This window comes from Rosa chinensis, chromosome 2, assembly GCF_002994745.2.
Source record: "Rosa chinensis cultivar Old Blush chromosome 2, RchiOBHm-V2, whole genome shotgun sequence".
Lineage (NCBI taxonomy): Eukaryota > Viridiplantae > Streptophyta > Magnoliopsida > Rosales > Rosaceae > Rosa > Rosa chinensis.
In genome coordinates this window covers 14,774,138-14,800,856 of record NC_037089.1, presented here as the reverse complement: position 1 = coordinate 14,800,856, position 26,719 = coordinate 14,774,138, and the positions used below count along the sequence as shown (strand labels likewise).

At 37.9% G+C, this 26,719-nt stretch overlaps 3 protein-coding genes, 1 long non-coding RNA gene, 4 other non-coding genes and 1 pseudogene across 11 annotated transcripts; all 9 read left to right on the top strand.

Moving 5' to 3' along the window:
- The first annotated feature begins 2,166 nt into the window (after window positions 1–2,166).
- Window positions 2,167–3,566, top strand: LOC112183749 (annotated as a pseudogene).
- Window positions 3,567–3,763: 197 nt separating this feature from the next.
- LOC121048967 lies at window positions 3,764–5,491 on the top strand. Of its 4 annotated transcripts, XR_005807175.1 has the most exons (4): window positions 3,764–3,807; window positions 3,950–4,019; window positions 4,190–4,387; window positions 5,270–5,491. It is a non-coding gene; the product is annotated as an uncharacterized LOC121048967 (long non-coding RNA). The 4 variants fall into 4 exon arrangements; XR_005807177.1 differs by lacking the exon at window positions 3,764–3,807 and having other exon boundaries at window positions 4,002–4,019; window positions 4,195–4,387; XR_005807174.1 differs by lacking the exons at window positions 3,764–3,807; window positions 3,950–4,019 and adding an exon at window positions 4,099–4,112 and having other exon boundaries at window positions 4,195–4,387.
- An 11,254-nt stretch (window positions 5,492–16,745) lies between these two features.
- On the top strand, window positions 16,746–16,829 carry LOC112191115. The gene has a single exon (XR_002932836.1). It is a non-coding gene; the product is annotated as a small nucleolar RNA SNOR75 (small nucleolar RNA).
- A 114-nt stretch (window positions 16,830–16,943) lies between these two features.
- LOC112191116 lies at window positions 16,944–17,029 on the top strand. The gene has a single exon (XR_002932837.1). It is a non-coding gene; the product is annotated as a small nucleolar RNA SNOR75 (small nucleolar RNA).
- A 78-nt stretch (window positions 17,030–17,107) lies between these two features.
- Window positions 17,108–17,175, top strand: LOC112191044. The gene has a single exon (XR_002932760.1). It is a non-coding gene; the product is annotated as a small nucleolar RNA Z105 (small nucleolar RNA).
- Window positions 17,176–18,111: 936 nt separating this feature from the next.
- On the top strand, window positions 18,112–18,185 carry TRNAI-AAU. Its single transcript has one exon. It is a non-coding gene; the product is annotated as a tRNA-Ile (tRNA).
- Window positions 18,186–18,612: 427 nt separating this feature from the next.
- LOC112188393 (oxygen-evolving enhancer protein 1, chloroplastic) lies at window positions 18,613–20,373 on the top strand. The gene is made up of 2 exons (XM_024327498.2): window positions 18,613–18,934; window positions 19,417–20,373. Exons 1-2 carry the CDS (start codon window positions 18,695–18,697, stop codon window positions 20,170–20,172), a joined length of 996 nt encoding a protein of 331 aa, XP_024183266.1. The 5' UTR covers window positions 18,613–18,694; the 3' UTR covers window positions 20,173–20,373.
- Window positions 20,374–22,193: 1,820 nt separating this feature from the next.
- LOC112183748 lies at window positions 22,194–23,210 on the top strand. The gene has a single exon (XM_024322086.1). The coding sequence runs from the start codon at window positions 22,194–22,196 to the stop codon at window positions 23,208–23,210; it is 1,017 nt and encodes a 338-aa protein (XP_024177854.1).
- A 1,416-nt stretch (window positions 23,211–24,626) lies between these two features.
- On the top strand, window positions 24,627–26,647 carry LOC112188352 (CASP-like protein ARALYDRAFT_485429). Its single transcript, XM_024327450.2, has 3 exons — window positions 24,627–24,937; window positions 26,090–26,222; window positions 26,315–26,647. The coding sequence occupies exons 1-3, from the start codon at window positions 24,807–24,809 to the stop codon at window positions 26,507–26,509; spliced, it is 459 nt and encodes a 152-aa protein (XP_024183218.1). The 5' UTR covers window positions 24,627–24,806; the 3' UTR covers window positions 26,510–26,647.
- The last annotated feature ends 72 nt before the right edge of the window (window positions 26,648–26,719 follow it).

Genomic DNA, 26,719 nt, shown 5'->3' with positions numbered 1-26,719 from the left:
AGTTTCTACAAGGTTAAATAAGTACATGAAGCTGAAGAAGAATGAAGAAGTCTGAGAGTTAGGTTACAAAAGAGAAACATGGAAATGCTTACATTCAGTAAGAGTCAAGATGGCTATGAAGACGATGCAAAAGACAGCCAACCGCACTTTGATCGACGTACCGATCGCCATTGTTATGGGTGTGAGATAGCTAGCAGAGAACTTTCTTGGTGATGATATATGGGGGGAGGGGGTGGTTTATATAACAAGCGATCACTGAGAGACAGTGTGTGACATACATCTATGCAAATAATCCAATAATATTAATTAGTTGCTAATTAATTTGTGGCATGTCACCAGCGGAGATTTGGTTGTAGATTTTGTGAAGCCATGAAGGTAATCATTATTAGCTATTTAGATTTTGCTCACTCTATTTCTTTCTTTGATAGATTTTGTGCCCCTATTTGGATCATACTATACTTGTAAAGCGATAAAAGATTTGTTACCAAGAACACAACTAATATACTCAATTAATTTTTAGAGCAATAAATTTTTAATATCAAAAGGACCACATGATATATAAGGTCACTTTTACAGTTTTACTAACTTGTTGTGACATGTGACTTGTTGGTAAATTATAAATCTAACATTATAAAGGTCATGGGTTCGATTCTCACTGACATATGTAAGGGTGGGTGGGCTAAGGGTTTTTAAAAAAAAAAAAAAAAATTTAATACAAAATATATATGTATATATATATAAAGTCACTTTTACTAACTTTATTATTTTCTAGGCCACCTAATTTTTTTTACTCTTGTAAAGCCACCAAAATATAAGAAATATTAATATTTACACTGGATTTTTAATTTTCAATATTTACAAAATTACTACTGTGTCAAACAACTATTGTCATCATTGAAAAGTTAATGTCAATTAACGAACAAAAAAGCTATTGCAAACGAAGAAAAAAACTATTGTCAAATAACCAAAAAGTTACTATTAGAAAAGTTGTTAGGTTCAATGTCAAATAACAATAATATTTTTTTTTAATAGTTGTTAGTTTTTTTCTTCATACACTGTTGTCAAATAACCAAATGATGACCCCTACACTACTACAAATCTGTTCATTTACATCACATCATTTAAATCGGTCAGACTTGCACACGATGTAAAAAAGTAAGCTAACGTCGCTTTTGAAGAATACCGATTTAAATGTGTATCATTAACATCAGTTCTTAAAATGACAGATGCTAAAAATTTTGTTTCAAAATTTGCGGGAACCTCAAATTCGTAAACGCGCTAAGTGTTTAATGAATTGAATGGAAGCGGGTTCTAAAACTTAAAATTTTCACACTTAAAAAAAAAAGCACCCGACCCCAAAACTGAAATAGAAACCCTAAAGTTCGAGCTCCTGTCTCCTCCCAAACTCGAGCTCCTCTCTCCTCACTCGAACTCGCTGCCATTGTTAAACAGATCGCCTCCTGCATCTACCTTATCGGCTTCTTCGGCATCGAGTTGGTCCAGTCCTTCATCTCTTCGGCATCGACGACACCTGGGAAGACGACAACGAAGACGTCCTCATCGACTCCTGCTGCTGCCCTCCCCCTGCCAAACCCAAATTTGTGGACGCCGACCCCGTATTGTGCTCTGAGGAGGACAAGGACATCACCCAGGCCGTTCTAGACGGCGCCGTTCCGTTTTACTCTCTCGAATCGAAGCTCGGGGACAAGAGAGCGGTGGCGATTCGGCGCGAGTGGCTTTAGAGAATGACCGGAGGATTCTATTATGTCAGCTTCAATGAAAGAGTTTGATTCAACTCGGTGGGTGCTCGACTCCAACCAGCTCGGTAAGCTTCTCTCTATCCTCAATCTGTTTGAACTCTTAACTCCGTATTCACATAAAGCCCTTGTGATTATCATTTTGTTTTTCTCTTTCCTTCTTGATTCTGGGTTGGGGCAGATGGGTTTTGCTCTGCTGGGTTTGGAGCTAGTGCTCCTTATGTGTTTTTAATCTTTAGCAATCAATTTCTCACACTTCAGAATTGCTTTTATATTACGTATGAATTTCTGGATTTTTAACAACATTGAAGCTATTTTTGTAAGATTATAGGGATGGTTCTGAGGGTGAAACATGTAAGATACTGTTTATAGGCATTATATCGGACTACAAGCAGAGTAGAGAGAAAAAAAAAGCAGGGATTAAGTTTTGTTTGGTTTGTTACTTTTGCTCTTGTTTTTGCGATTTGCTGTTGTATGTGATATTCTATATCCTTATGGGGTGCTTGCTATGTCTATGTTTGAAATTGATACCATGTGGCATCCTTGTTTGCATTTTGCTTATAAGTCGAAATTCTGAATTCAGGTTTCCTAACACCTATTTGCTCGTTGGTGTTTGCAATGATGCTACCACTCACAAGTTTAAAGGGAAAACTATTATGACGGAGTCCGAACGGTATGAATCTCTTTGCCATTGCAAGTATGATGATTTCTCTGTTACTTTCTTCTCCCTCCTCCCCCCTCTTAAATTTCACGTCTTTTTCCAGAAAATTTATTTTTGGTTTTGTGGATATTCTTGGGACTATAGTAATACATGTATACACACATACATATGTATCTGTGTGTGTGTGTGTGTCAATGAAATTTTCATACCATAGAGTTGTGTAGTCAAGACCATAAACAGTGAGTTTTACTTGTGCAGGTGGGTGGATGAAGTCATTCCTGATGCACCCTGGGTAGTCAACGAAGAATATCTTGACAAGCATAATATTGACTATATAGCCCATGACTCTCTCCCGTAAGGAAATTTTTTTAAATTTCTCACTTTTCAGCACAAATGTTATGCTGCTTCTTGGTGACCTTAAGTACTGAAATCATGGATTAACTTAATATTTGTTTCTTTGTTTACTCTTTGCTTCTTTATAAGATATGGTATAACTTAGATCTTATAGATATCGATAGTAGTTGCATATGTTTCACACTTTTTTTTATTATTAGTGACACACTGACCATGCAATTGTTTATACTCTTTGATGAGTCTTGTACAGTTATGCTAATGCTAGTAGGGCTAGAAAGGATGTATATGAATTTGTAAGTTTCACATAATAGTTACGTTTCTTTTGTTTCCATGTCACCTTATACTTTAGCATTTAATTTGTTATTAGGTGCTTCTTTTCTTATAGGTCAAAGTCGTTGGCAGGTTTGAGGAGACAAGAAGAACTGAGGGGATATCGACATCGAACATTATAATGTGGATTGTAAAAGATTATAACCAGTATGTGTTGTGTAACTTGGATCGTGGTATACTAGAAAAGAGCAAACAGTGAGTTTTGTGAAGGAAAGAATTTTGGTTATGTGCTTTATCATTATAGTGAATATCTGACTGTATAATCTCAAATGATTTTGTCTTTTGTTTTTAATCCACTAAGGAGACGGTAGTTTTTCCATGTCGAAGGAACTTAGCTCTTTGCTTGCATGTGATATCAACAGGAAGAACGATTGAGGGTGAACATGAGGTTGAAAAAGTTATAGTAGAAAGTGAAGGAACATCAAGAAAAAGTAGGAGAAAAGGTATGTCCATGTTGTTATTAGTTTAAAAAAAAAACAAATGGTTTCTTTGTTACTAGTTTTTAAAACCAAAGATTAATTGGTTCTTTTACATGGGAAACGGGAACTTAACTCGACCTCCTACCCTCATTTTCCTTGTTGCAGCTTGGTTCTCCATACAAAGTTCCAGTTTTCTATTGCTCTCTCTCTTCACAAGTTTGTGAACATGAGGTTGAAAAAGTTATAGTAGAAAGTGAAGGAACATCAAGAAAAAGTAGGAGAAAAGGTATGTCCATGTTGTTATTAGTTTAAAAAAAAAAACAAATGGTTTCTTTGTTACTAGTTTTTAAAACCAAAGATTAATTGGTTCTTTTACATGGGAAACGGGAACTTAACTTGACCTCCTACCCTCATTTTCGTTGTTGCAGCTTGGTTCTCCATACAAAGTCCCAGTTTTCTATTGCTCTCTCTCTTCACAAGTTTCTCTCAGAGAATAGGGTATGAATCTTTGCGTCTCTTAACTGAAATAAACCTATGAAAATTAGCTTCTTTCTCGATTGGGGATTAATTTGTCAGCTCATGAAATTGGAGGTGAGGGTTCTGTTTTTCAATTTGACATTTTTCTTGTATGTTTAATCATAGTTTACATGTATGATTGAAACCATTAGAGCAGGACGGAGGCTCAGTACATCACCGCGAAAACGTCAAAGTGGTGGGACATAGAACTTCCTGATCCCTTTGGCGACAGCCACGCCATTGCCCAGAACATGAAGCCAGTCATCGTCAAATTGAACTACAACGACCCATTCTCAACCTCCCGCTACGGCGACACCTAAATCGCATCGCCCTCAATCACATTCTAGCAGGTACTTCTCTTTTTTTAATAAGATTTAATTTGGCACTTATGAAACTTAACATTTGATTTACATCTCAATCGAAACCCAAAATTGAAAACCCAGTTAACTATGATTGGTTTAATTTATTTAGTAGTGATTGATATGTTTGGTTCTTATCATGTTGTGCCACTTTGGATTTCTTGTGATGCATCAGTCCTACACTTCAAAGAGCACCAGATTAGAATAAAAAAATGAGAAGAATTTATTATGGAAGTTAGTTCCATTATAATTGGTATCGGACAGTATCACCAAGTTGTTGGAAGGTTCAAGGATAACTACATTTTGCATTCCTTTGATAGTTGGTGACATTTTCATTCCTTATATTTGTGTTTGTTGTTTTTGCTTTTCATACATCCCTAGATAAGTGTTATATCCATGTGTGTTGTTTACCCGAAGATATTGAGGAGCTTATATTTTCATGTTTCATGCTAGGAACATGTCTTTTATACGTTTGTACTATTTTCATGGTTTAGAAGAAATGGACAGATTAGTTTTGGTGGATTTTAATATTGGTATATACTTTAACCCTATGAAATTAATTGCATCATTCTTCTTTGCCAGCTGGTTTTCATTATTTAGATGTCCCTATTTGGACTTGTTCCTTGCATTGGGTGTTCTTAACAATTAGTTATTGCTGCGATTGTGGTGGCTAGTTTAGAGGATGCACTTTTGTCTTGCTCCCTTATGCCACTTTTATCTTCTGTAACTGAGATTGACCGAGTATGCAAGTGATGTGGGATTCTGCAGTCGCATATTTGGATACAGTCCTTAGTTATGAGTGTAGAAGTCCTTTATGTTCTACTTTCTGTATCTACTATGTCAATATAATCCACTGATATCTTAGAGTTGCAGGTCTATCCAGAAGCGACACACCTAATAATTCCATGGTTTTGAGAGGCCAATCATCTATGATGTCCACGCACAACCCCATTTCGTGGACAGCACTGCTGGAAGCCGTGACCTCTAGATGGTATGAATAAACCTTTTCCATCTTTGTACATTGTCTGAAGGATAAGTTGAAGATTGGACAACGTCTGTGATTGTCGATTCGTTTATTCTTTCAATTTCAGACTGTTAGTATAGGGAAATTCAGAAGATTTTGACAAAGAGGGCAGCCAAGTTCAATATTGCAATGGATAATGTAGTTGGTTGCTAATATGTTTATGGACTAGCCTTTGTAGGTTTTGGGGTTTTATTTTGTGAATTATGTAGAATCATGAATGAATATGAGAAAATAAATGGAAAGCCCCAATTTTTGGATGATGAGAAATGTATTTCTTTTCACACCAGCAGCTAGATGATTATTTTGCACATCATGCTTGTCAAAATGAACTGATGTATATAAATGCATAACAAAACAGTAATGTCAAAGAGAACGATGTCAATTCAGAGATTAGAAATCAGTACCAAAATAAAAATCGATGTCTCATGATTATCAACGTATCGAAATGTCACCTCAAAATCGATGTACACAAAACCAATGCACATCGATATCTAAACACCAAACTGTTATCTATTGTTAACGTACAAATCAGTTACTATAAAGTAAACCGATTTACCATGAAATACAGGACATCGGTTTTGAAAAACAGAAGTGATGTCTACAACGAAATAACACATCATTCTTAATAGATTAACCGATGTTGCCTAAAGGCACATACATCGTTCTCAAGAAAATAAGGTGGCAAGATGCACGTAAAAATGGACACGAACAAACAAAATTTTTTGGAGACTGATGTCTACAAGAGTATTAGACATCATTTTTGAAATTGTAATCGATTTAAATGTTCACTTAGGTATTGTTCAAGCTATACTTTACTAAGCATAAGATGTGAAAATATGAAAAATTAAATGCAGTTAACATACAAAATTATGATGATTATAATGATTATACATCGATTTGATTTTTAGAATCGATGTTAGTTGTTGTCTGGGACATCGGTTAAAAACGCACTTATACTGATGTCCATATCTTTTACATCAGCCACAAAGACATCGGTCAAAATTTAGTTTTACATCGGTTCTGGACTGATGTAAATGAACATAATTCTAGTAGTGCTAGCTTAAACCTAACAATTCCATTAGTGTTTAAGTGCTCAAACCTAACAATTCCATTAGTGTTTAAGTGCTTAGTCCATCATGATTTGTTTAAGGCCAACCACTATGGCTTGGTAGCCTATATATAGAGGCTACAACAAGTAACAATTCACAACACAATTCATCAATACATCTCTAAGATCATCCAAGTCTCTCTAGAGCTACCATTTTCCTTCTCTTACCGGTGACCACACTCCAGTCCTAGAATCCTCAGGAGCCGACTGTCAGTGCCACCAAACCCTCTGTCAACGTGCTTCGGTCCTAGTCTCCTCGGGAGCCAACTGCAGTACCCTGACCATAACGGTTACGGAACCAACCAAGCAAGGGTAACACCCTCGCAAACCAGCCAAGCTAAAGTCAAGCTTTAGCAAGTTCTTCCCACTTCCTAGTGATTTTCGCTCTGCTCGATCTACGACGTTGAGTATCGATTCTGATTTTGAAGAAACTCAGCAAAAGTCCTCGCCATGAGGCACAAAGAATCCCACAACGAGGTTGGTGCTCTCCTCGTCTACAATCGCTTGAAAGAAGTCAGGTCAAGGGACACCCCCGACGACCGCACCCAAACAGTGCTGACACGCCCGCGCAAGAAAAGAGACTGTTGACCAGCTGCAACAAAATTAGAGCCAAAAATATACATACATACATACATACATACATACATACATACATACATACATACATACATACATACATACATACATACATACATACATACATACATACATACATACATACATACATACATACATACATACATACATACATACATACATACATACATACAAAGGTACAAAGTTAAAAGAAGAAAATACAAAAAATTCGTCAAAAATAGGTGGGGTACAGAGAAACTATCTATAATTACATGCATGTAGCGATTAAGATATATGGATACAGAGAATTATAGTGTGGGTCATTTCTTAGTGGGGTTCTTTCACCGTGTATAAAGAAACAAAGCAAAGACGTGTGGCCGCAATTTTCAATTTAATATCTCTAGTGGGTTTCAATGATGAGGACGATATCGATGAGAACAAACCTGAATTCTTCCAGCACCACAAACTAGGCATGCAGCACTATTTTCTTGAACCAAACAAGAAATCAAACCCTCTATCTGCAACATAAGGGGATAAAGAGTGGTCGGAGTTGGTGATAGAGATGATTACAAGCTGAGGGCAAAGACCGTAGAGGAGTAGAGCATACAGTTTGGAACCTGACCCGGATACGGTGCATAAGCATATTAGTGTTACAATTAGACTATCAGCTTGATGGAGCCGAAGGAATGGTCGGAGTAGGTAGCAGCGGTTGCGAAGGCTGGCTGTAGTGTCTCGGATTTCGTCGGAGAAGATAGATATTGAGAGAGAGAGAGAGAGAGAGAGAGAGAGAGAGAGAGAGAGAGAGAGAGAGAGAGGTACACTTAAAATTTCATAATTGTTCAGAGGCCAAAATTGTCTTTTCGCCTTTTAACTTTTTTGTTGTGGGGGGTGGGGTCAAATTTGGACATGAGGTCAAGGGCATTTTGTACCTGATGAGAGATAAAAATGTATGATGACTTAATTAATAATATGTTTTAGGAAAACTGAATTGGGAGAGAATTTGCTATGCTTTTATTGATATAGGGGCCTCTTTATGTAGATGATTACAAGCATAGAGAAAGAGTTGTACATGGAAACATAATTATATATTGATTGGATATCAACTAAGATTCCGAGATTATCTCTAACATAAACTCTATTTCAACTAGAGCAAGTAACCTAGAGTTTGGACTAAACACATATTCTAAATTTACTTGAACACTCCCTCTTGTGTCACCCAAACGTGGTGCTCCTCTCATTGCCTCGTCAAAAAGCTTTCTTAATAACAAAAAACCAGTGGAACAAAAATAACCTCAGTCGAAGGAGAAAAATAGTACAACACACCCTTCACGTTTCGAGATCATACATGTAGACATCTCCCCCTAATGACCACGGTCATGGGAGTTCGGATAACCTCCGCAAACAATGCTACCAACATGTTTCTCGAAAGTGGAATTTAGGCAATGGCTTAGTGAGCAAGTTTGCCACACTGTCCTCAGATTTAACCTAGTTGACTTTGATCTTGAACAGAGTCTGTTGTTGCTGATTATGCTCGGTGTTGTTGCTTTTGATGTAGTCTTGCTTCATTTGCTCAAAGCAAGCAGCATTATCCTCATAAATGCTCGTAGGCTCATTTGTGGTAGACTTCAAACCATAATTGCTTTGAACATGCGTAATTATAGATCCAATCCATATACATTCATTAACCACTTCGTGAAGAGCAATAATCTCTGCATAGTTCAAAGATATAGCGACTAGGGTCTATTTTGTAGACCTTCAAGATATCGCGGTCTTGCCCATGGTGAACGCATAACCAGTTTGGGAATGACCTTTGTATGGGTCATAGAGATACCCAGCATCAGCAAAACCTTCCAAAATACCAATGTTGTTTTGGGATGGGGATAAAGGACGCAGGCCAATATTGCCGGCGATCCTAGTGTGTGATGGCTTCGAATCCATCATCTCTCTGTAGGGATAGAACAAGCTCATATCAATCATACACCTCAAGTATCGAAAGATCTGTTATACACCGATCCAATGGCGTCGCGTTTGCGCAGAGCTGTGTCTAGCTAACAAGTTCATGGAAAATGAGATGTCCGGTCTTGTGCATTGAGTTAAGTACAATAATGCACATATTGTACTTAAACAAGGCACTTCTGCCTCTAGCACGCCTTCGTCATCATCTTTTAGACGAAGATGATCATTTTCAGGATCAAGACTATGGATGATCATGAGGGTGCTTGAAGGCTTGACCTTGTCAAAACGCCTAAGCATCTATCAACATGATGTTGAAGTTCCAAATCGAGACATAATCATGTTGTCCCAAGATCCTTCATCTTAAACTCGGATTTTAAGTGTTCAGCAGTTTCCCTAAATTCTTTAAGGGCTTCTAATGAAGATCATGTCGTACATAAACCGCGATAGAATTCAGAACTTGTATTAGAAACGTGCCGACATATCCCTTCCCAATCAAGTAGTCACTTTTGTGAGCGTTTCAGTCTCATTGCAAACGCGCTCCGTGGTCTAGAGCCACTTGACTTGGTTAAATAAAGTTCACTATGAACCTTCATGTATATTCCGTATCTACATCCACATAGAGATACGTAGTAACCATATTTGTAAGTTGCATGTTCAGTTATTCGGAAACTACCAAACGGACAAGGTAGTGGAATGCAATGATATCCATTACGAGAGAATGTGTCTCATCGTAGTCTATTCCAGGGCGTTTTGTGAGAAGCCTTCTATCATAAGGCGAGATTGTCATTTCTTTTTCTCATCACGCTTTCTAACGAAGACTCATTAGTCAATAGGTTTAGGGTTTTATGTTAGGAGGTATTGGCATCACTAGCTCCAAAATCTTCCTCTTCGTTAGAAAATCCAACTTCACATGGATCGCATCTTTCCATTTAGGCCAATTTTCTCTATGTTGGCATTCATTCATCAACGGAGTATGGTTCGATATCATCAGATTCAACAAACTCATGCTCAATGAAATGCGTGAATACATCATCAATCATGATAGAGTTTTTATCCCACGTCTCATGTACACTAGTGTAATTTTCATAGAGCTGCATATTTTCAGGAATAGGTTCTAACATTGAGGCGTCCTCCAACGATAACCATAATCTTGAAGATTCTCATGAGACAGATTTTGAGTGTCAATGATCAAAGGATTGAATTATGTCAAAGCATCATTCGAACCCACGGGCCTCCCACGCATCCTAGCTGGGGCCATGTCTTGTAACGCCAGAGTGCTACTTTCTATATCGTTGGTGCCATGTCTACCTCCATGTAGGGTGGCGCTACGTCCTCTAGTAGGGACGTTCATCCTTGCAGGCATATTTGTAGCAGATATGTGTGATCTCGTCACTTTAGCGGGGATCGAGATGAGACATAGTAGGGATAGACCACGACAATTTCTGTCATTCATGTTGAACATCCATGTTCTTATCTCCCCCTAACGATGGGAAGACTGTCTCATCAAAGTGACAATCCGCAAATCTAGTGGAAATGAGATCACCTAGTAAGGGCATTAAGTGGCAGACGATTGTTGGAGTCTCAAATCTAACTTAGTTGCCCATTTGTTTGTAAGGACCCATCATTGTCCGCTGTGGCGGCGCAATTAGCACAAAAGTGGCATACTCAAACATGCGTAAGTACGAGATACTGGTACTTAGTCACTAGCTGTAATGCAGAGGTAGATTGAGTGGCGGTAGGTCGTAGACAAATTAGCAATTTAGCATAGCTACATGCGATATTGCATCACCTTAAGCGGATATAAGGAGATTGGTGGGCATTATCAATTTCCGGGCTACTATCGTAATCATTTTCACAAGACCATTTGGGTGTGTTCATGGAAATATGATGTCCAGCATTAGTCCCAATGCAATAACCATCGAACAGTTTTCGATGTAAACTCTCTAGCACTGTCAAATCCAATTGACTGAATATGATGATTCGGGGAGTGAGACCGTGTGAAGTCTTTAGTAGACGAATCATCATATCATGACTAGGATGACCTATCATGTCGTTACAAAGCCAATATGTGTCTAAATCCAAGAGATTTTCTCTCATAACTTTATTGGATTTAATAGCTCGAATAGTGACATAAAGTCCACTAGAGAGACACATAAACTTCTTTAAAATGCGCATTTATTCGCAGTCATTAGAGGTATTGCAAAGGAACTTGTTTCCGTTCTCTACATGCATTCCCGCATGGAATCTGTTAGCTCGAATGGGTTAATAGGGTTTGATTCGCCCTAGGAGCGTAGAGAGTTTCTGTGACAATAATCAAGATGCCATTTGGCAAATAGAATTTGGGCTATTCCGTGTCCTTGAACTAATCCTGATGTTCGAGCCATTGTAATCACAAAGGAATATGCTCAGAATTAAAATGAAGTCATAATGAAAGAACTCAAAATTTTATTCATAAGCCAACGGTGTACATTATTGTCTCTTAACCATTAAGAAAATCTAATCCAAATGCTAGCTAATGCAAAACAAAGGTAATCATTTGACTTCTTTCAGTAACTCCAAAATAAATATGATCAGGTGAGTAGAAAGATGTAGGTGGAGCAAAACTCGCTTAAGTACCACTTATCTCAAAACCTTCCTAGACATCATCCTCATTTTGGATGAGTTTATGTGAAGAAAAACTAAACCAATAACATTTACTACAAAGTATATGGCAATTGCCTATTACATCTCTTGAAAAAATAAAGGCTTAAACAGAATTGGCGATCTATTGATCCCAGCCAGATTTGAAGTCTTCAACCCTTCACTTTACATCATCTTCTTGATCTTCTTGTTCCACATAGTGAGATTCTCTTGCTTCACAATATGCTTTGTAGGTAGTGACAATTTCTTCACGATCTCTACAAATGTGTGCTCAATGGCCGGATACTCCACATCAGGAACATTCATCTTTGTGCTCAGACTCCATTGATTGAGGAGCTTTGAAAGCGTCACTTGGATGTCTATTAGTGTAACGTCCCGAACCTTAGACGTTCACTCATTCACTAGTTATTAGACGATAAACGTCAATCGCTCACGTTTTACTTAAGTTTTGGTACTATTAGGGGCCCGAATAGTTGGCTTGTTGTTCGGGTCAAAATTTGAGAAAGTTTTCTTCATGAAAATTGTAGAGGACGTTAAACCGAGTTCGGAGACACGTGATACGCTAAAATTGGAGTTATAACGAAGAAGTTATAAGAGTTTTAAGTTAGTGGCAGTTTTGTAATTTTGTGGAATTCATGTCTATAAATAGAAATCTGGACTATCCATTTCGGGAAGGCCCCGAAAATTTCTAGCTTTCTTCCTCTCTCGCTGACGTAACTTTCCGACGTCACCGCCGCCTCATCCGACCACCTATGGCCATGAAATTGGTGTCAATCTCTTCATCTTGAAACAAGATTTCTATCCATATATGCCTTGCACCCACCCTATTATTCATCATAGACGACGAATCAAAGCCAACGAGTTCACAGTAGCAGCTCGGGTTTTTGGAAAATTTTCCAGATTCCAGCCATCTCTAGCAGCATGTTTGAGCTTGATGGATGCGCCTCGAGACTTGGATGATATCCCTCCAATTTTTTTTTTCTTTCCACAAATCGAAGTGAAATTAACGAATCGAAGGTTTGAATTTCTTGAGCACTATTCAAATTAGGTACCCACTGTGCATTTGATGTTTTAAGCAGTTCTAGGTGTTTTCTGGTTTGATGGTAGTTGAGAAAAATGTTTTGAATGATGAGAAGGTGGTGCAGCCAGATTTTGGTGGCCATCTGAGGTGGTGGCCGGCGACGCGTGGACCCCACGTGCTGCCACTATAGATGATGCGTGGCGGCGCGTAGACCAGTGATTTAGCTTCTGTTTTTAACTGGTTAAATCCTATAGTCGATGTAGAATGTATATATATGTGTGTGTGTGTGTGTGTGTGTGTGTGTGAGTTAGATGAAGATTGGAGATGTTTTGAATCGATTATGAATTTTTTAAAAGTTAGAATTTCGATTATCGATTTACAAGAATCTGACAGTCGGATATCTCTCGGTTCTGCCTCGAAACCTTTAAATTAATGAATTGGTATTAGAGGTAAAATTTGGGTTGAATCAGAGAAGAAATGAAAATGTTGAATTATGAGGATATGACGTGGGAATCGTGTTTAATTTCTGGATAGTTATTCACGAATTATAATTGTATACAGGGCGACGTACCGAGTTACTGCTCGACGAGGGAAACCGTTTACATGGTCGTCTAAATAGTATTGTGAGTGGACATTTGTTTTTAAATTAATTATGCATGCAGTATTATTATTATTTTCCAATTGAGATTTAAATTATGAGCCTTGATTTATTAAGATTTATTTATAAATTACTAGATTAGTATTGAAATTCCTTCCCGATGGCTTTTAGTAGATTTTTGAGATAGTTATTTATGAGTTATTGAGTTGGGAAATAATTTTCTGGAAGTGATTGATTAAGAAAATATTGTGAGAATTATTAATTTCGAATATCGATTTTTATGATGATATGCGAGTACGAATGATTTAGCAAATATTTGAGCATGATTGAATTATCGAGATTTCTTGAGTTTTGAGCTCCGAATTTATCAGCTTTGAAGCTATATTGAGAGATTTCTTTCCGAAGGCATTTATTGATTTATTGAGTATTTGACTTATGCTTTCAAGGATTTATTGAGATATTGAGTTTTGAGTTATCGAGATATTCTTAAGTTATGCTTTCTTTGAATTATTGATGATTCATTGGATTAATATCGAGTTTCTTTTCGGAAGCAATTATTTGAAAGTGGTTGATTCTAGTTTATTGAGGAGGTAAATAAGTTAGCGCATGCATGCATTACCTGGTCGGTAGTCCCCTCCAAGTAAGTCTGGTCGGCAGGGGATCCAGACAATATTCTGGTCGGCAGTCCCCTCCAGAATATTTCGGTCGGCAGTCCCCTCCAGATGACATGAGGTAGTTAGTCGGCAGTTCCCTCTAACCATCACCTCCTCGTCCGGTCGGCAGTCCCCTTTAGTCATCATCTATTTTGAGATATGAGTGATTTAACGAGATGTTTGAAATATCATTATGTATTTGAGGGATTTGAGATTTTAAAGAGATTTCAAGATGATCGACATTACATAATTGGGATTTCAGTAAAGATGATGATTAAGAGTGTTTTCAAGATTTTTACTGCATGCGATGTTTTAGAGAATAACTAGGGAAAGCATTGAGTTTCACTTGTTTATTTGAAATTACTTATTTTTCGTCCACTCATTCTAACGATTTTCAAATGTTTTTTCCCTACGCCCTTCGATTTCAAATGCCCAGTTTGCAGGCCAGTTTAGCTTGAGGTCGAGTGTACATGGGGTTGAGGCATAGCTGACATAGCTTTCGCATTATAAAAGTATCAGTCCTTTATCTTGTATTCTATCATCTTGTACGCTTGTACATTAGATTGCTTTGATAGCCCATGAGATTAATATTTTTAACTTCAGAATTGTTTTGTGAAATGGGAGATGTTGTGATTTAGGGAGCAGGGTGGCTCCAGCAGATTAATGGTGGATTATTTTAGAAGTGTAAATGTCTTTCTACAGATTTTGGGTAGTCCACTTTTAGAGGAAGTTCCGCCAAATTTTTAGTACAATTTCTTCTAAAGTGGGCCCCGCATGGCCACTTTGGATTTCAAGGTGAAATCAAGGGCTGGTCAAGTCACTTAGTGTTAGTGGGGCCACCAACATGGCTAGAGACGTTGCCTCCCTCTCTCTTTACATGTTGACCTCTTCAGTTCCATGTCCGCATATTTTGGCTGTTACCTTCCTCATTAGAGCGAGAATATGGGTCAGAATGTTCACAATTGTCCATAAATTTAGGGTTTCATTCTTGGCGCGCTCCCTTAGGGGCGCAACTATAATTGGACTCCATAATATGCTCTGTTCCCACTGGTCTCGAATTATAGTCTTCACAAGGATGTTGTCATGCTTTTCAATGACATTCATAGCTTCAATGAGCTCATGAAACCTTGTGATCCGTCTTGCAGTAACATCGATTTGATAGTTCTTAGCAACTATTAATGCAGAGACGGGGAAGGTATAGAGAATCCTCTCAATCAACATCGCATCTGTGATATCTTTTCCACAGAATTCCATTAAGGGTTTAATGCGAAATACTTATGAGTTGTAGTCAATAACTTACTTGAAATCATAGAAGCGGAGGCTATGCCATCTCACTTCTAGTTCAGGAAGCAGGGAGTCACGAATGCTGCCAAATCTTTCTTCGAATGAGACCCACAGTCTTCTGGGGTCTTCTTCATTCATATACTCGTACTAGAGCTTATCATCCATACAATGAGTCATTAGGATAATGGCTTTCACCTTATTTTCCTCTAAGACTGCTCTATTAGCTTCCAAAGCTTGAGCTTGCTCAACAGTTAACATGTCCTGGCTAGGCTGGAGAATGTGTCCAGGATTCCATCGGCCTTGAGATGCTGGTGGACATCACGAACCCACTTCTAATATCAAGAGCCAGTTGTTCCCAATGGAGTGAAGTCCACTTTGCTCAGGTTACTTATCCTAAAAGAGAACAAGAAAAAAGAGTTAGTTTCGGAGAGAAAAAGCTACCACAAAAACGAAAGAAATTTCTAAGCATAGTCGCTCCCAAGAATTCCGATTCCAAGAAGTATTGGATTAGATTGAAACAATGATGTGTTTGTCGTCGATCATAACTTCTCAACAAACTCTAAGTTTAGAGGACTCTACAAGCTCCAAGCTTGGAGTGAGCACGAACCCCCACGGTTTGACTTTTGGTCTCCTCTATGAAGAAGAAATGGAGGTAGAAGAAGGGATGTTGTAAGTCCCTGAGGAAAAAGTAGAGAAAAGGAACAAAAACTCTAAAAACGGGAACTTTAAAACATACCTTTAATTAGGGTTTCTGGTGTGGCACGGTGTGGCTGCAATGTGGCGCGTTGTGGCAAGGTGTGGCCTGCTGTGGTAAGGTGTGGCACGCTGTGGTAGTAGTGTGGCCCGCTGTGCTGATAACCTGTTTTAGGAAAACTGAATTGGGAGAGAATTTGCTATGCTTTCATTAATAATATGAGTATCTTTATATAGAGGATTACAAGCATAGAGATAGAGTTGTACACAGAAACATAATCGTACATTGATTTGATATCTACTAAGATTCTCCGAGATTATCTCTAACATAAACTAAATTTCAACTAAAGCAATTGTCCTAAAGTTTGGGCCAGACACATATTCTGAATTTACTTAAAACATAATATAAATTTTAAAAAGAAATTTATGGGTAATTGCTACAATACAAAAGCCTCTTGGATTCTTAAAACTAGCCCATAATCACAAGTGCTAGTTTAAGCCCATGGTTGGTTTCTGCCAACGATGGCATATCCGTCATATTGAGGACACCGAAAACCCAAAACCCTAACCCATTGACGCCTATAAAACCAAACACACGAAACGGAGATGTATCATAAGCCGAAGTCGCTCTGGTTTTCAACCCGCTGTTCCGTTCCGCCGCTTCTTTTTCTCTACTTGGTGATGGTCATGGGGCTAATCATTTTGGGGTTTTGATTGATTGCTCTGTTTTCCTCAAAGCATCTAGCTTTTCTCTCTGAATTTTTTGTTTGTTTATGTTGGTCTAATTTTCTGTTTTTCTCTGTGATGATCAAAACGATGACGAGTCCGATCCATTCATTCATTAAATCGTGACGACAATCGAGGCATTTGTCTGAGAGGAATCGATTTATCTCTCAAAGTTTCAATCTTTGTTTTACTTTATCTCTCAAAGTTTCAATCTTTCCTTTTTGTTTGTGTTTGATTTGGTTTGAATTATGAAGTGAGTATTGGGTTTTCTCTGTGATGATGAAAACAGATGACGAGTCCGATCCATTCATTCATTAAATCATGAGGACAAAACGAGGCATTTGTCTGAGAGATTGATTAATACCCACTTCCTAATTTTTTGTTTGTTTGTTTTAATTTAATGATTTTTGGGTCAATTTTAGGATTGAGGAGCAGGCATGGTGATGATTGTTTTATATTCTGATGTTTTCTGATGAACATTAACCTCCTACTCATGCTGAATGTCTCTGCTCTTTAGATTTTATTTTGTTAAAATTTTGGTTTTGAATTGTCATTCTGTTCCTGTCGTTGTGTACCTCAATTGTTGAGAGAGAGATGATGTAGCGATGATGAAAAAAGTAATCTTTACTCTTTAATGCATTGAGGGTTCACCGATGATTTCTTTCAAGCACTTTTGAGCTAATCTCTCTCTCTCGAGTTTGAGGCTTTTGTCTGGTCAGTTTCTTATGTTTCATGTTTGGTTGTTAATTCCATTGGAAGTACTTGGTTACTTTTATGGAAAGGAAACCCTAATATGATTTCAGAAATGTATAAACCCTAATATGATTTCAGAAATGTTTAAACCCTAATATGATTTCAGAAATGTTTCAACATGGATGAACCTCTTAGGCATGTTGACGAATACGCTGTGTTGATGGACTTTCTGACGATCTTGACATATTTGGATGGCAAGGAACTTGTAAGTGGGTAACAAATTTTGATGCCTATTGGCCTAAAACAAAGAGGAACATATTTGAAGAGCATTAGCACTATTGGCCTAAAACAAAGAGGAACAAATTTTGTAAAACCTTCCAAAGCAGTGGGAAGGTTTTACAGATCCTGAAAAGAATTTCTAGGCCAACAAAATCTTTGAAGAGCATTAAACCAGTTGAGATAATCAAATCTTTTAATTATTAAAACACTAACTGTGAGTGACACAAAACCCTTGACCAGATGAACAGAACAAAACCAGTACTTCACTACAAATCTTGGTGGCTGAAAATGAAATGGGTGTTGCTTGCTCCTACTCAAACAGAACACTTCTCCAGCTGCTGGTTTTCCTAGCTTATACTGTTGAATCCAGCAGTTTCCCGAATAAATTCGTATCACTGATAGTCAGAGTGGACTTACCAGCTTATTCATTCAAATACGTAAAATGCAACAACCGTTAGCATCAAGGCCTATTAGCTCAGCTGGTTAGAGCGTCGTGCTAATAACGCGAAGTTCACAGGTTCGAGACCTGTATGGGCCAATTTTTTTATTTTCGTTTTCCCACTGGCTACTGATATTTCTCTAGTCCGAAATAAGTTGGTCAAAGTGTTCCACCCGCAACTTTGAGATGGTTAGCTAAATTGGTTTTAATATTTGTTAGTGTATCCAGGGTTAGAGGTTCGAAACACGTTTCCTTTTGATTTTGTATAATAGGTTGTTTTTTCTGAATATCAAGTTACACTTCCCCTGATTGATGGCAATGTGTAACTCAGGTAGTGATTATTCAACCCATATATATGTGGAGCAGGAAGCAGAGGATATGAGCCTGCTCATCTCTGACCACCAGTATCTTTATCCCAAATATGAAACTTGCCACTTGGCACTCAAGCTTTACCTCCATTCCACCAATCACAACCCACCTTATCCTATCCTTTATCCACCAAAGCCACCAAATAATTGTCTCCACCATATTCCGTATCAAACCCCCCACTCGGATAATATACACTGATAGATCACCACAGAGAAGTGAATCACAAGTGAACCATAACCATGGCAGCCTCTATGCAAGCAGCTGCTACACTTATGCAACCCACAAAGGTGGGTGTGCCATCTAGGACCAGCCTGCAGTTGAGGTCCTCTAATGTTTCTAAGGCTTTTGGGTTGGAGCCAGCTGCCTCTTCTAGGCTCACTTGCTCTTTGCAGACTGATCTTAAGGAGTTTGCACACAAGTGTGTAGATGCCACCAAGATTGCTGGCTTTGCTCTCGCCACTTCCGCCCTCGTCGTCTCTGTATGTTTAGTATATGCTGCTTAATCTTACTACTTTGTGCATGTATAGCATGTTGCGATTAGTTACGAGTATGTTGTGATCAGTTGAATGCTGCAAGTTCTTTACATATTTCTTATACAATGGTGATTAGTAAGTAAGATACTAACATCCTTGAAGTAATGAAGTATATATGACAACTAATGAAGTACATGATAATAGTCTAATAGTTGTCGGATATCTGACGTTATATTGTGAACCTTACTGTCAATCTGTACCAATAATTTAACAAAACTAAACTGATTAGTAGTCTAAATTGAGAATCGAACAAATAACATGTTAGATTTTGTATTTGGATAGCACTTTGAAGCAAGAATCCATGTGATCTTAGTTCAATTCCAAGTCTGACTACATCTGTTAGTACTAATATATAGTTCAATTGGAAGTCTAACAATTGATGGTGTTAACTCTGAATTACATTGTTGGGGATAACTTGTGTTTTGTAGGGAGCAGGAGCAGAAGGAATCCCAAAGAGGCTGACCTACGACGAAATCCAGAGCAAGACATACATGGAAGTGAAGGGAACCGGAACTGCCAACCAATGCCCCACCATTGATGGTGGATCGGAAGCCTTTGCCTTCAAGCCAGGCAAGTACGTAGCCAAGAAGTTGTGTCTAGAGCCAACTTCCTTCACAGTCAAGGCAGATAGTGTGAGCAAGAACGCCCCACCAGAGTTCCAAAATACCAAACTCATGACTCGCCTAACCTACACCCTTGATGAGATCGAGGGCCCTTTCGAGGTCTCCCCTGATGGAACTGTCAAGTTCGAGGAGAAAGATGGAATTGATTACGCTGCTGTTACAGTCCAGCTCCCCGGAGGTGAGCGTGTGCCTTTCTTGTTCACCATCAAGCAACTTGTGGCGTCTGGAAAGCCCGACAACTTCACCGGAGAGTTCTTGGTACCCTCATACAGAGGCTCCTCTTTCTTGGACCCAAAGGGCAGAGGTGGCTCCACCGGTTATGACAATGCCGTTGCGCTGCCAGCTGGAGGAAGAGGAGATGAGGAGGAACTTGCCAAGGAGAACACCAAGAATGTTTCATCATCAAAAGGGAAGATCACACTGAGTGTGACCAAGACCAAGCCGGAGAGCGGCGAGTTGATTGGAGTGTTTGAGAGCATTCAGCCTTCTGATACTGATTTGGGTGCCAAGGTTCCAAAGGATGTCAAAATCCAAGGGGTCTGGTATGCTCAGCTTGATTAGAATTATTCCCTGTGTATGAATCAATGTATTTACTTTTCATTCTGAGGTTTCAGATTTTGCTATAAATCAAAAAATGGTGTTGCTGAACTTCTCTTGTAACCCAAACTGGAAAGCACTGAGATCATTATCTTGTTGTATATTATCAGGTCTATTATTATGATCCAAATGCCTAATGAATTCTTCCGAAGCTCCTCTGCTTCATCAAAGTGTTTGTTTATAATTGAGCACTAAAACTAAAAGATTTTGAACATTTTTCTTGTTGCACAACTAAATTAATCAAAAGGGTTCCAACAGCAAAAGGTTTGATATGGATTTAGGTTAAGATCTAGTTGGTGGGCTGCAATTTGGTGGTGATCTAGTGAAAACAAATCAGGACCAATGAGGTTCATCCATTCATGATCTATCTTACTTTCACTGTAAGCTAGTTATTTTTTCATATCATTTTGTGAGTGAGCCACACAAATTGGATATTTGGAGTGAGTACCATTTGAATGTGATCCATACAGATTTGTCAAGACACTAAAAGCTTATAAAAGGTCTATGAAAATACCATATGCTTTTGTCCGGTAACTTTTTTTTCTTTTTTTTTGGTTCTGTTGTCTGGTTACAGTTTGAAAGATATTATTCGTATTAATATTATCCATCAGCAAGAAACGAAAGTTCTACTAAGAAATTATTGTTAAGGCCTTGGACGTTGAAACACATGAACTTGATTCATTATGAATATGATATTGTTGAAATGCAAAGCACCAAACATTTGTCTGAGTATGTAATCCAAATTAAAAGCATAAGCATGTTTTTCATCTGAATTTTAAGAAAAATGATGTGATTTGCCAAACATCGTTGGAAAAGATTTGAGTTAGTGAAACTTGTGATAAAAGCGTTTAAAAACAATGCTTTATCCTTAATTTTGGTAACCAGGCAAATCTCATAACCAACTCATCATTTCCAATATAAAAGGTTTAGGGTACTAAGTGCAATCAACACGTACCAAATACAAATAGATTTGAAAACATATTTCACCGTTCTGCTGGTTCCGACATACCGGAGGTTAAGCAGACGAATTTTTGTTGGCTACAATGCTACATGCTTTTATCGACGAAATTTCGGCAGCTTACATGCTTTCGCCAACGAATATTCTTGGGCGAATGTGATTTTTTTTAAAAAAAAATTTATTTTATAATTTAAGGTCAGTTTTTTCAACATAAATTTCCTCTACAATGGTGTTCCAAAGAAATATTTGTCACTAATGGTTTTTTTTTTTTTTAAATATATATATTTAACGGCATTCAATTCGTCAGCAAAATTGTGTCGTGTTGAAAAATATTCTATTTATGTGTGTCGACTTATTAAATTAATATTACTTTCCGTTGTTGTAATAGGAGAAGTTTACTCTAGATTCCTAGTCTTAATTACAATAGGATTCCTTGTACTCAAAGAATTCTACTTGTACCCTCTATATATAAAGACTCTTATTATCAATGAAAGACACAACTATTCTCCCAAATTCTCCCTTTACTTTCAGTATTCTAAAACACGTTATTAGCATGAGCCCTACCCCTAATTCAGAAAGCCAAAATCCATTATCTTCTTCTTTCCTAGCAGTGAAACCCTAAAACCCTACCCTAGGATCACCTTGTGCTCACCCTTGTGCCGTCACCACCCCCTGTACGCCACCACCTTGGAGAAGAACACAAGACTAACAGACCAAAAAAAAAAAAAAATCAAGAAAACCAAGTAAGTTTTTAGATTAAAGTTGTTGCTTTCTGTACTTTCAATTTCTTCTTTTTCTCCGAGGACTTCCAAAATCCCTTCTTCTACCCCCACCTTTCTTATAACGAGGTACTTGTTAAGGACCGAACTGTGGGGGTTAGTGATTAGCTACGAACAAGAGTTTCGTGAGCATCGATTTTAAAACGACCATTTAACATCACTGTTTTGGTCTAATCCAAATCTCTTGGAAATATTCCGTAGAAGTATTTAAGACTCCGAAACTAATTCATTCTTCTTTGTTTCTCAGGATGTCGAATGCAAATATGCAAAAACTCGACTTCGCTAAATTGGATTCAAATGGTGTTGGATATCAATTATGGGTGAGTGACGTCGAGGATCACCTCACTGCCAATGGGATTCTAGCAACGATTCGACCGCCGGATTCAAACTTGTTGGTTCAGCCAACTCCGACCAAGAATGCTCAAGCACTCATATTGATTAGGCGCCATATAGACGATTTGCTCCGGAAGGAATATAACTCAATCAACAACCCTAGGACTTTGTGGGTTGTGCTTGAAGAGCGTTTTGGCAATATTCAAGATACCCTCTTTGACTTGAAGGTGAAGTGGAATGATCTACGCTTCTCGGACTTCAAGACTATTTCTGAGTATAATTCAGAGGCCCTATGCATCAAGTCAATGTTGAAATTTTGTGGAGAAGAGCTCACAGATAAGGATTTAATTGAGAAAACCCTCTCGACCTTCCCTGTTTCTGCATTATTGGTATCAAAGCAATATTGGCTTGAATACAATGATAAACGGATCACGAGGTTTCATCAGCTTATCAATGCTATGTTGATTGCTGAGAAACATGATAACATACTCGTGAAAAACTATAATTCAAGACCGGTTGGAACCAAGAGCGTTCATGAGGCAAATTATGGTGGCGCATTTAAAGAAGGGTGCAAAGAGCGAAACCCGAAGGCAAAGGAAAATCAATCCGAACGTGTCGGTCCATATAACCGCCCTACAAATGATGGAAACCGCCAGAATGATGCACGGCCACGTGGCAACAATGGCCAACATAGGAGAGGAAGGGTTAGCGCCGCCGGACGTGGTGGTGCTGCCACCGACTCCCCTAGGGATCGTTCACACGCACAAGGTGCGTCTCAATTAAAGGAAGCTGGTTATAGTGATGAGGTATGCTATAGATGTGGATCTAATGAGCATTGGTTTAAGCGTTGTAAAGCGAGTGAGAAGCTAGCTGCACAATACAAGGCGTATAGAGATATGAGAGAGCAAGAGGCCTATCTCGTAACTGAATGAGAAGAATGGAATGGCAATGACGTCAATCTCGAGGTTGTGGACTTTTAAGTCCGGTAAAGATGATATGGATGTCTCCGATTTCGATTAACCACCAATATTTGTAAAGGCCTTTTGTGCCTTAGTTTTGTTGATGACATTGGTTATAGTTATTATTTGGATTAGATTTTTTTTATTACAAAACTTGATGTAATTGTTGGCTTTTATTGCAATAAAGTTTCAATTTATTTAATTATATGTCTTGTGCATATTTTAATTTGAGCTTTACATTTTAGGTATGTTTCCTCGAGAACTTGAATATCTTGTGGATAGTGCTACTACGCACACCATACTTTGACATAGGCCATTATTCATTGAGATGGTGCATTCTCAATTTTTGTGACTATGATGGCAGACCCATCAGAATTGATCCATGGCCGAGGACCGACCCAATTTTTGTTGCCCAATGACACTTTGATAAATGTCACCGAAGTTCTCTACGCTCCTAGGGCAAGAATGACTATTTTGAGTTTTAAAGATATTCGAGTCAATGGTTTCTATGTGGAAACACATAGTGAAAAACTGAAAATGGACTAGAATTCTTCTGCATTACATCTAATGATTGCGGATGTAAACGTGTATTAGAGAAATTTATGTGTCACTCTAGTGGGTTATATGAAATCACTATTCGAATTATTGAATCCAACAACATTATAATGAGAGATGACCTATTGATTTTTCATTTTGTACATTTTCCTAAATGATTTTCAACTTCATGGTAAGTAATTTTACAAAAACTAGAGAATCACATCTTAGATCTATCTAATGTATATTTTTAATTTTTTTTTTAAAACGATAAATGATCTAATTAGAGTGAGATTGATACAACCCTACATGTAAATACAGTAGTCTGAATTAGAGTTGGAGTGAGATAGGCACAACCCCACATGTTTGTCTTATACTTTCATTAGTGTAGTCTAAAATATAATACTAAGCAAGTTCTTCTTCTCATGCATTTTATAAATTAAAGGTCACTTCTTCTCAAAAAAAATAATAATAATAAATTAAAGGTCACTTCATGCTGATTATTGATTAGTTGTTCCATCCCCAAAATCCCAATATTCCATTATTGACTCCACACTAGGTCCTATTGGTTTCAACGGCATTGAGCACCAAGTTCAGATAAAAAAAGATTAAGGGTTCCATCAGATTAAGTTAAAAAACGACTTTCAGTGGTTTAGCACGGTGCGTTAAAATTCTTGGCATTTGTTAATACCACACACCAAACCTTGCCGGAGAAGAACACAACCATTATTGACCTCAGGAAGAAGAAGATGCCAAAGCCAAAGCCAACGCTGCTTACCCTTCACGTCCCTTTCACCTGTTTCTTTTTTTTTTTTTTTTCTCCATTCTAGTTTCTCCTCCCAAAATTCTCCTATTTTACACTATTCTGACCATTTTTGCTCTCCAGCCCATAATTAGTTGAAACCTCACTTTCTCATACTCATTTATTTTCCTTCTATCATTTCCCTATCAAACTCATTCATTGCTCTGGCGTCATGTGTCCAACACCAATAATTGTTTTTGCATCACCATGAGAAAAGTCTGCATGCAACAACCATGGACGAACTGCCAGGCTCGTTGGGCACCAGTGCCAGCTTGGCTCTGCGTTTCGGCCAGACCCTATTCTCCACCGCTTCTCTTCTCTTTATGTGTTTGGACGTCGAGTTCTACAGCTACACAGCTTTCTGGTAAGTTTCGAATTCTTCCGGTTTGGTCCTTATTAGTTGAATTGAGTCCAACCCTTTTGTGATTTTATCCGGTTCTTCAATACCCTTGTCTTTTTTTTCGCGGAATTTATGGAAAACTAGCCTGATGGTTGGTTTTGGTTCATTGTTTCTGAACTCTAATTCTTGGGGATTAGGTATTGACTATTGATCACTTGGTTAAGAATAGCGAAATTGTACAATTGATCATTTGGAATTGAGCTGGATTAGTTTCAGAGATTTCAAACGCAGAAGATTAGAATTTAATCATTGATGTATTGGATTAATGATGAGGGGATTGTTAGTACTTGGCTTTTTGTGCAGCTGGTATACATAAGACCCTGGTGCAACCGACAATTGAAAGCCAAATATCCAAGGCTTTTTTGTTTCGAAGTGTAAACTTGTTGTATCTTTTGCTTGCCAATATGTACATTCATAGGACATAATGTCCTGTGCTTTAGCCATATATGTCTCCATATCATTGTGCTAACTGATAAGCTTTGGCAATTGAATTGTTTCTGAAGCTATACCAAATTTGGTATTTTAAATTATGACCTGAGCTTTGTCCCAAGGAAAAGAATTAGCAATTGCCATATCAAAATTCATGTCGTTCAACTGTTCTTAGTTTGCTTTTATTTTCATTTTTTGCATAAGGGAATGTATGTCTGTGGTATCAATTCTGATGTCATTGATCTAGTATTTGAGAATCTTGTTCCTAATATGAGAATATCTTACTACTGATATGTCCTGATCGATTGGTGTTGGTTCTGGAACCTGTTAAGTATTCCCATCTTTTGAAAGAATCTTATGGACAAGGATTACCAATTTTATGTTAAGAAAACTGAAACAAGATCATATGACACTCTTGCAACAATGTCAGTTATTCCCTTTAGCTGATATCTAAAGTCATTTGCAGCATCTTACTCATTTTTGCAAAGATTAGTCCAAGTTTCTTTTGAATTGTTTGACCTTATCATAGATATATGTATCTGTTATTTCTTTTTTTTTGACAATAAATAATATGTATCTGTTATTTCGAGTATGCAACAAAGTAGGAACTGATGTACTCTTAGTCACACTGGCACAGTAAATTCATTGATCAACTTAGTGACTCCATTGTTCATGTTGGTTTTGCAGCTATTTGGTAACAGTAATGGGTTTGGTAGTTCCATGGGGCATGACTTTAGTGATAGTGGATGCCTACTCTGTTTTTGTTAGATGCTTACCTCGTCAACCAAGAATAATTATAATCCTCATTGTAGGAGACTTGGTATGTGCTTCTTATGTATACATTACATGAACAACTTCAGAATCCTTCTTTGCCCAACTTGTTGAAAATGTATTTTATGCTCAATTTTCCAGGCTTTATCTTATCTCTCACTAGCTGCAGCCTGCTCAACAGCTAGTACCACAATGCTCCTACATGATGCTGGTCGATCCTTATGCCCAGCAAAACTATGCACTAGATATCAGTTGTCTGCTGCAATGGCTTTTCTTTCTTGGTTTCTCTCTATGGGTTCTTGTCTATTCAATCTTTGGCTTCTTCCTTCTTTATAATGCTGGCTGTTGAGTCCTATCCAGCAAATGACTCTGCCAAAAGATTTAAAAAAAAGTTCTATCATACACTGAAATTTTGGAAAATACAAATGGAGTTCTGTTAGAAAATGAAAGCAATGTACATTCTCAGGGTTTCTCTATTGATTTTGTACTTTATTGAACAGGAAAAGGGTGAAAAATTCTCTCTTTTTTCCACTTGTAAATATACAC

Coding starts and splice junctions, on each gene's coding strand:
- LOC112188393 (XM_024327498.2), top strand. CDS start 18,695: ATGGCAGCCTCTATGCAAGCAGCTGCTACACTTATGCAACCCACAAAG. Junction 18,935..19,416: donor CTTCCGCCCTCGTCGTCTCT/GTATGTTTAGTA, acceptor TGTGTTTTGTAG/GGAGCAGGAGCAGAAGGAAT.
- LOC112183748 (XM_024322086.1), top strand. CDS start 22,194: ATGTCGAATGCAAATATGCAAAAACTCGACTTCGCTAAATTGGATTCA.
- LOC112188352 (XM_024327450.2), top strand. CDS start 24,807: ATGGACGAACTGCCAGGCTCGTTGGGCACCAGTGCCAGCTTGGCTCTG. Junction 24,938..26,089: donor TACAGCTACACAGCTTTCTG/GTAAGTTTCGAA, acceptor TTGGTTTTGCAG/CTATTTGGTAACAGTAATGG. Junction 26,223..26,314: donor TCCTCATTGTAGGAGACTTG/GTATGTGCTTCT, acceptor TCAATTTTCCAG/GCTTTATCTTATCTCTCACT.